This window comes from Populus euphratica, unplaced genomic scaffold (genome assembly GCF_000495115.2).
Source record: "Populus euphratica unplaced genomic scaffold, PopEup_1.0 scaffold9.1, whole genome shotgun sequence".
NCBI classification, from domain to species: Eukaryota; Viridiplantae; Streptophyta; class Magnoliopsida; order Malpighiales; family Salicaceae; genus Populus; species Populus euphratica.
In genome coordinates this window covers 2,082,161-2,091,918 of record NW_011499857.1, presented here as the reverse complement: position 1 = coordinate 2,091,918, position 9,758 = coordinate 2,082,161, and the positions used below count along the sequence as shown (strand labels likewise).

General features: G+C 35.1%; 1 protein-coding gene across 2 annotated transcripts; it reads right to left on the bottom strand.

Moving 5' to 3' along the window:
- Positions 1-437: 437 nt before the first annotated feature.
- Positions 438-4,589, bottom strand: ATTPS6 (UDP-Glycosyltransferase / trehalose-phosphatase family protein). Of its 2 annotated transcripts, none has more exons than XM_011023448.1 (3): positions 2,113-4,587; positions 1,755-2,028; positions 438-952 (listed from the first exon to the last, which is right to left on the bottom strand). In XM_011023448.1, the coding sequence occupies exons 1-3, from the start codon at positions 4,113-4,115 to the stop codon at positions 665-667; spliced, it is 2,565 nt and encodes an 854-aa protein (XP_011021750.1). In that variant the 5' UTR covers positions 4,116-4,587; the 3' UTR covers positions 438-664. The 2 variants fall into 2 exon arrangements, with proteins under 2 accessions (XP_011021750.1, XP_011021751.1); XM_011023449.1 differs by lacking the exon at positions 438-952 and adding an exon at positions 985-1,373 and having other exon boundaries at positions 2,113-4,589.
- Between the last annotated feature and the right edge of the window lie 5,169 nt (positions 4,590-9,758).

Below are 9,758 nucleotides of genomic sequence, written 5' to 3'. Positions count from 1 at the left end.
TTAATATCCAATCATTACAAAATGCTTAAAAAACATCAATTTTTTAAGGTTAACATACTTTCGAAACAAAAGCAAACTCAACCACGATACCGAGCCGGCACTAAATTGCAAAAAGGGACATTTTTCCCTTTATCGTGCGCACCAGATGGTTTGTCTAGAAAAGTCCTCTTCTAACCTTCCTGCGTCCAACTCCTACCATGGAGGTCGCAAATCTACCGTTTTAGCAAAAGATAAGATTGGGTGCCCTACAGCCTCGGGGGCATAATTTTTCTTAAACACGTGTTTGTTAACCACAGTTCAATATGCCCGAAATCAACTAAATCAAAGTTCTTTTTTTCACCAATCCCTGTCATGGTTAAAGCTCTTTATTCTCCTCTTGTAAGCTCTAATCCTTGTCTTCCAAATTACACGCGACTTGAAGAAGGTATAGCCTTTCCTAGAACAAAAACTCAACAATCTCAGATTGATGGCACAAACATATATTTACAACCTCACTAGTCAGAGATCATAGACAAAAGAGTTCCGGTCGCACAGCTTCTCTCAAATAACACTATCATAATTTACAAATCGAAGAAAAGCAGAGAAATACAGAAGAAATAAAAAAAACCGTGGATTACAACGCTCAACCTTACACTTCGAAACAAACAGGCATTTTTCACTAAGCCTATACTGTAACCGTCTGTTCTGAAACAGAGGCCAAGCCTTGCATCAACCTAACAATTTCTGCTGTATCATCCAGGTAATATTTAGCCTTACTGGGTTTTCGACCAACAGTACAAGCAAACACTTCCGCATTTTCAGCAATTGATGGGCCTGCCATGGAGGTGGTTATTACCTCAAACATATCTTCATCAGACCTATCATCGCCAATGCACAGAACAAAATCTGGTGACATTTCATTTTCTTGCATGATGGAGAGTAGGCGTTTGGCTACAAGTCCCTTGCTAACACCCTGAAAACAGACAAGCCAGTTTGGGACCTTTCGGAGATAGTAAAATAAAAACATCGCTCAAATGTTGTTGAATTGTAACTTCTATAGATTGTGGAATTTGTCCTCCAAGGGGAAAAAACGCAAATTGTGGAATATGCTCACAAGGAAGTTACCGAATTCCAAGTAAAATAAGAAAGAACCTGGTGAACTGAACCTAAACTTAACTAAATGCAAGTTTTCTCCATTTCTCTGGCCTGGTTAAGAGTGTCCCAAAACATGGTAAATATTTCTCTGTGAGATAGCTATGAACAATTAGCAGTATAATTCTTACAAACAACCAAATATGACATGGTTCCAACCTTTTTGGTTTACTATTTAAATTGTAATCTAGTACCATTCCTAGTCTCTTTTGCTCCAGGTGTCTACCATCAATAAGCAAATTCTGCAAAACTAAATGGACACCTCTTCAATGGGAAAAAACAGATATTACTTGCCTGAATCGTAGTTCTTCCAACCCTGAACAGTGAAAATGCAACACAACGCAATCAATCTAAACTAGGTTCGAATCGCCAAAACTCAAGGCAGAGTAGTCTGTCCATGGCATGCTTGTTTAAGTATTTCTTTTCATAAGATTGCCTCTATCAGAGCTTGTTTAAGAGGTCCAGTTGCAATGGAACCGATCTCCCCATAAAATTTCTACCAAATTTCTCTTTAGATTTAATTGAGAAGATGCCATATTCAAATGCAAGCCCACGAGGTTTAAATTCAGGGAACAAAAGAAAAGCAGAATATACAACAGAACACAGGGATATATAATGCGAACCTGAGGTTTGACTTCCACTATGTTCTGCCCACTCTTGACTGTAACAGGTTCATTGGCTAGCACACTTTCAAGATGATCAAGAAGTTCTTTTGCTTGGCATGACCCAAAGTCTGGATCTGCATCCTCATAGCACCATACTAGTGAAGTTTCCTTGTCCTCGATAGTTGACCCATCTGTTGTTTCAGTGTAAAGCTGCATCACAGGCTCTGCAATCTGCTTCCAAGTGGTATCTGCTACAGGGACGCGTGTCTCCCACTCTGCATCTCTTTTTAGCCTACAAAACACACAACCATCAATTTCAAACCAAATCACCCTAAGCCTAGTATTTGGAATTAGTTTAAAAAATGAACCAAATTACCTAAGAAAGTAGCCATGTTCTGCTGCTAATCCCAGTTTCTCACACTCAGAGAACCATTCAGCAACTGTGTTGCGGCTTCGAGCACTGACAAGGAAAACCATGTTGTTCTTATCTCTACACAAGTTGTTTATGATGTCAATGGACTTTGGGGATGGGCTCTTATCAATAGAAGCCTGAGGCATCAGTGTACCATCATAATCCAGAAGAATTGCCCTGGTTGTGGTCCTCTTATAAGCTGACACAATGCGCTCCATTGAAAGCTTCTTGAAGTTAGGATCAAGTGCCACAACTCTGAAGCTCAGTCCAAATCCAATACCCCAGCATCTCCTCCTTGAATGATCGCGACATGTCCTCTCCAAATCCTGAAGAAAACTACGTGCCCAATACCCAACATCATGGGTACTGACATATCGGTAATGCTTCTCATGTCGGAGTTGTTTTTCAGGTTCTGCCATCTCCAAGGCAAAGTCCATTGCATCTGCCACAGCATCAATATTCCAAGGATTTACTCGAATGGCTCCACTCAAAGATGGAGAGCAGCCAATGAATTCAGAGATGACCAACATGCTCTTCTTAGGGGTACAAGGTTCTTGTCCCAACAATTTATTCAATCGATCATTACCTTGGCGACTGATTATGTATTCATAGGGTATGAGATTCATTCCATCCCTTACAGCAGTGACCAAGCAACACTCTGCGACAACATAATAAGCCACTTTCTCGTAAAACTTCAATGGCGCGTCTATCAAAACAATGGGGTCATATCCAGGCTTCCCAAATGTTTCATTGATCCGTTTCACAGCAGCATGTGTCTCAGCTTGGACTTCTTTCACATCTTTTCCTTTACCCCTAGCAGGATTCGCTATCTGCACCAACACTATCTTCCCTTGCCACTCTGGATGCTGCATAAGTAACTGTTCCATTGCCAGCAACTTCAAACTTATACCCTTAAAAATGTCCATGTCATCCACCCCCAGCAACATTATCCTATCTTGATCGCTAAACTGCTTAATGAGCTCCTTGACCTTTGCTTCAGTCTCTGGAAGGCTCAACACCGACTGAAGCTGACCCATGTGTATACCAACAGGAAGAATTTTGATGCTTACAGTCCTACCACAGTACTCGATGCCTATGTATCCTCTCTTAGATTCATAGGAAAGGCCAAGCATTCTACTACAACATGACAAGAAATGTCTAGCGTAGTCAAAAGTATGGAACCCAATTAAATCTGAATTCAACAGAGCTCGCAAGAGCTCTTCTCTAATAGGCAATGTCTTATAAATCTCTGACGAAGGGAATGGACTATGGAGGAAAAACCCAAGTTTCACCTTATTAAACCTCTTCCTCAAGAAAGTAGGCAACGCCATTAGATGATAGTCATGAACCCATACGAAACCATCCTCTGGATTAATCACCTCCATAATCCTATCAGCAAATATCTTATTTACTGACACATACGCTTGCCACAATGACCGATTAAACCTACCCCCAAGGTCAGGTGACAAGGGCAACATGTAATGAAACAAAGGCCATAATTGTTGTTTACAAAAACCATGATAATACCTGCTAAAAAGATCTGGTGGGAGAAATGTTGGCACACATTTGAAGGTCTCCAAAAGTATTTGGTAGACCTCGTCTTGTTCATTAGGGTGAACTTCTTCCTTCAAACAACCAACATAAATAACCTCAATTTCATCATCCCCTAAACCATCTTTCAGCTGAAGAAGAAGTGAATTCTCATCCCAAGAGAAAATCCAGGACTTACTGCCGTCTGATTTTCTCTGCGCCCTTATTGGCAGTTGATTGGCGACAATTATGATTCGATCCTTCGGAATCGAAGAAGATGATGGATCGGAGCACACACTCTCCGATGGATCATCATCTATATCGGACATGATGCCTGCCACCGTCATAATCCGAGGAATTCGCCGGCTCATGCGGCCAAAGGATGGAGACTCGCCAGAGGCAAGCTCCAGAAGATTAGAGTATGATCTCGACACCATTTTTTTCCCCCGCTACTTCTCCTGGTTAATTATACTGTTTTGTTTCACTCTGGCCAAAATAGCCTCATTTAAGCAAAAATGTTTCAAATTGACAAATACCCTTTTCAAGACTCGCGCAGAGACCGACTTCTTGTAAGCCAGGAAATTAAATACAGCAAGAAATAATGAAAACTACAAATTTGGAAGATACCCTATTCAAGATTCACCAAACACGAAGACTATAAGTTACTGAAAAGCAAGAATGAAATAACTTCTTAAATCTGAAATTAAACAATAAAATCAGAAGTAGCACTGGAGCAAGAGAGATGAAGACACTACTAAGACCACCACCAATTCATTAAGAGAGAGAAAGCTATGCGAAAATGAGGGGAGATTTCAGGGGGGAAAAAGGGAACAAATTGAAGCAAGTTTCTCGGCTGCCTAGATAAAGAAAGGGGGCGAGATGGAAAGAAATATAGGAATGGAATAGATACTTATCTGATCTGTATTCTGTTCATTTTTAATATTAATATAACAAAATTTAAAAACATTAAAAAAATAAATTTAAAACAAGAAAATAAAAAAAAAATATTAACCTTTTTTATTAGCTTTTTGAAGAGCTGTCTCTCTCAGTGACCCCTGTGACCTTAAAAAACACCTCCTCAGAGAAAAAGAGTTTTTTAAAATTAAAGATGAGACTTGTTTTTTAAAATATTTTTTTATTTATAAATATATTAAAATAATTCTTTTTTATATTTTTAATATTATCACATGAAAAAAAATTTAAAATATCAAAAAAATATTATTAAAAAAATAAATTTTAATAAAAAAACCACTCTAATCTCACAAAATACTGAAAGCTGGAATAACAAATCACAATCCCAGCTTTGCTTTCATATTTACATTGGTTATAATTTAATCCTTATATTTTAATAAATCTATATATTAATCCACATATATGGCTTCTGGTTTGAGAAATGAAATAGACACCACAAAGAGATTGGTTGGTAGGCTATCTGCTGTGATAATTATTTGTTAAAATATTTTAAAAATATATATTAAAATATTTTTTATTTTTTAAAATTTATTTTTTATATTAATATATTAAAATAATATAAAAAATAAAAAAATAACTGTTTTTTTAAAAATGAAAATAAATGGGCTCTTGATCTCTCATATTATATATAAATTAAGATTTGTTTTTAGTATGATTGTAGTTGCTTTTCAAAGTATATTTTTTATTTGGAGATGTATTAAAATAAAATAATTTTTTTAATAAATTATTTTTAATTTTAGTATATTAAAATAATTAAAAAATATTATTTTAAAACAAAAAAAATAATATTTTTAAAATATAAAAATAATCATATTTTAGTAAACAAACACAGGAAACCAAGGAAAAATCATGTAAAATAAAGAAATCATTAGATGGATGTAAGAGTGTTTTGTCTCATGCCTTGTATTTATTAGTTTACTGTACGAATGATGAATGACGTGATAAATAAAGAATGTTTAACAAGTTTTTGAGAACAATCAAATTTTGTTTTAACTAACAATCATGTCGAGTTGGTTATGTTTATATCAACAATCTATCTGATACGTAGTAAAGATGGTGTGGTTCAAATTACTCATTATAATAATAAAAATTATTAATTATTTTACTTTTATAAACTACATGTTTAATTTACATTTCTCGTAATCTATTCCTTGTAATAATTCTATTTTTTACTCCAATTTATTTATTTATTTATTTTGAAAGATAGAACAAGAAAATCGAGAGAGAAAAGTCCGACCAGAAAAAGCATTTATCGAAAAACGAATTGACAAAATTAAGGAGGAATATTTCAGTTGTTACTTTGTACTCTATATGATTTTATAAAACTACAAGTAAGTCATAATTAAGTCCTTGTATTTTAACGGGCCAGGGATACTGATTATTCTTTAAAAAATAAAATAAAATCACGAGACGTGTGGAAGTGAGAAGCAATAATAGTCGTTATATGTGGACAAAGAAATGTTGATCCAACGGTAAATAGCGAGGAAAAATGTCCGCTAGATATGTAGTGGCAGAGGGTTTCTCTTGACTCTTTGCTGGTCCTTATCCTTTAGTTCTTAGGTGAGTCCGCCACAAGGCGTTGGGGTGGACTGTGGGACCCACCCGCAGAGATAGAGGTGTTGTCTTAGTGTTTATTATAATTATTATTTATTATTATCCTGAAATGAGAATTAGCTGTCTAGGTGGTGAGAACCACGTGGCCCATTCCTGCTTGTTTTTGCAGGTTCTTGTGGGCTGTCTGTCAAATTATCTAAACTCCATTAGCAGTATGCATCGAGATCCGGTCACGGTCTCTACCGGTTTACTGGATGTTTTCATGTTTTTTCTTTTTTAAATATCATTAAAAACCAAAAAAAAGTGCAAATCACGGGAGTAATTTTGATTTTTTAATCTAAATATTTTGTCAAAATTGATAGATCGAATATTTAGTGTATGTTTAAAGATAAAATTAACTCGATAAAAAATATACAAATACATTAAAGAATTATTTTATTATACTATTATAATATACAAATATATTAAAGAATTATTTTATTATACTATTATAGTTTTAGACTATTAATTATTTTTTTGGTGAATAACACACCATGGAATTTATAATTTAAACTTTCTAGAAGAATTGTTTTTTTATGTTAATCATCAGATTCTGCTATCATAATTTCAGTCAAATTTATCACTGACATATTTACAAGATTCGTATAAATTATTCTTTTTTATTTTAACATGAATATCATCCCACGTCTTATCGAGATGGGTTTTTTTTTTTTTAATCCTAGCTAGGTCATTCATATTCTGGACTTTATAATTTAAACCTTCTAAAAGAATTGTTTTTCTAAATCAAACTTCGCTATTACGACTTCATTCAAATTTACCATTAATTAACATATTTACGGGATTCGTATAAATTATTCTTTTTTATATTAATATAAGTAATATCCTTTGTCTCACCAAGAGGAGTTTTTTTTTTTTTTAATCTTAGCCAGGTCATTTATACTAAAACAACTCCATCGACAGTAAATTATTTTATCGAAACCAGATAAGAACGTAGATAGCATGTATGTGCCAGCTAACCTAAACTTGTTAAGCAAGATGAATATTCAATCCTTCGCCTCGCTTCTCGTCCATCTATCCCTCAATCCAACAAGAATATAACTGATTAAGTTGGGATATTTTTAAAGTAATTAAAAATTTATATAGTTATTAATTTTAAAATTTATAAAATTAATCAAATAGGTACTAACTGTTGGAATATTTATATTGGTAGTAAAAAAAAAACACAGGATATATTTGATGGAAGGATAAATAAAGTAGCATAAATGTAGGTGTAGGAGGGGATAAACAACTCCCGGTGAGACAGATGTAAAAGTCATCTTGTCTAAACTGAACAAATAGGAAACGACAGCCAAAAGGGATAGGAGGGATCTTTTTTATGTATGAGGATACAAGGTGACCTTCTAATTCGCTTGGGTCTTTATTTTATTTTTTTTCTCCAGATAAAGAAACACTAAATTTATTACTCATCTTTTTCCTCTTTCCTCTTTATAAATCCTTCATTTATTTTAAAACTCTCCTTTTCTAGTATTGTGACGCAACAAAAGTGGAGGGCTGTTTATATATATATATATATATATATATATATATAACAGAGAATACACAATACTGGGAAATAAAAACATGTAAACATTGAGTCTTTTACTCTCGTCCTTCTTGATAAGAAAAATTACGGAAAAAATTGCTTACCAAACTCAGTTAACACGATCACCTGACCAGATAGAGTACAGCACTGATTTGAGATAACTGGATTCACAACCATCGAGATATGAAAGTAATATTTGTGATAGAAATTGTCGGGTGTATTTAACATTTTTGTTAATTCGCTCGTGTAAAAACAAGAGTCGTGGGTACTCCAGAGTGCCTAATGACCTCTCAAGGTTTGGTTATATGGATTGTGTTCGAGAGCAAATTGGAGGTGGTGCGGGTCCGGATCAGCTTGTGCTAAACGAGCCCACATCCCGTCCCCATCGGATCAGATCAAATCAGGTGAAAGCTAATTTTGCTGTGAAGGGAGGGTCGGGTTGGGTCAGTGCAGTCGCCGACCTCCCAATTCCCAACAATAGCAATAGCTGGACGTCACCTTGTCTTATCTTCCACGTCATCAGAAGGGGACCCCCACCCAATGAAAGCCTCCTTGCAATGCAAGGGGAGAAGAAAACCATAAACAAAGATTGGTAAAAAGTAAAGATCGATACGAGTGGATAAGCACAAATAAGTGCGGGGGCGAAACGACAGGCGTCACGCGAAGGCCATTTTTTGTTTGAATATGCATGAAAACGACTGACGGGACCGCTAAACGACACACGAAGCCGGCGACGCTAGTGCTCGTTTCCTCCGAGAGGATAATGTTCTAAATTTGGGGTGTAATCATATGTGCTCTTGCGTTATTAGAAACTTATGGTGACGCTAACTTGGCAAGTTTTTATCCGTCAGATTAGATATACTTTTTTGGATCGAGTCGAGTAGAAAGGATTGCACTTTTACAGGGTATATATATCCTTAGATATATACTTTTTTGAATCGAGTAGAAATGATTGCACTTTTACAGGGTATATATATCCTGCTATTTTAGGTGTGTGTGTGTATTGGTAAAACTCATCCTGCTATTTTAGGTATATAATCGAGTGGAGATTAATAAAAAAGCGTCCAAATACTTTAAGATCCTATACTTTAATGGTACGGGAATCTTTTAAATCCTGTCTGGAATAGAAACTGTTGATCGAGAAAAATCAGCTATTTTTTCCATATTTAATAAATCTTAGGAGAATAATTAAATATGACTTAATTTTTTTAACATGAAAATGTCTGGCTTGGTGTTTTTACTAGTGAAATATAAATCATTTCGATATAAAATAAAAAATGTATCAGGAACGAAGGCAAGGGTGACCTCCCCGTAAAACTCACAATAAATATAACATGAAGTAACAATCAATTCAAATCGGAACAACATTGTATATCTTCTTATCTACCTACAAGAACCTTTAAAATGACACGTGACAGAGGCAACACACTGATTCATAGACGGTGATCATGCCAGGAAAGGGATAGGGCCGGTGCATTATTTATATATATATATCAGATAGCAGGGTTTTTGCCCTTCCTCGATTTACTATATATTTTTTTGCCCTTCTCCTCCCAGACAAGGATTTCTAAAATGAACGTTCGAAATTGTGCTGCTTTTATCGCATGATTTGTTTGGATTGATTATTCATTAATATCTTTTAATTTGCTAGCTGCCAGCGTTTGTCGGCTTCTTATTATAATTCTTGGCCTTGTCACCACTCTAATCCTCCAATCCTGTTATATATATATATAATTGAAAGGAAGCGCATGCGCTAATCGCTAATCGCCGAGTTAAAACAACACCACCAAGGCACCAGCACTTATTTTTCAACAGTACCCTTCCACTCAACACATTCACGTCATCTTTTTTTGTTTTTTTTAAAAAAAAACAAACATATTCGTTGTAACACTTTATATATAAACCCAGGTTTCAATGCACTCAAACATCATCGCTTTGTTTGGATTAGCTTTCTCTGGTTCAAAGATGAAGA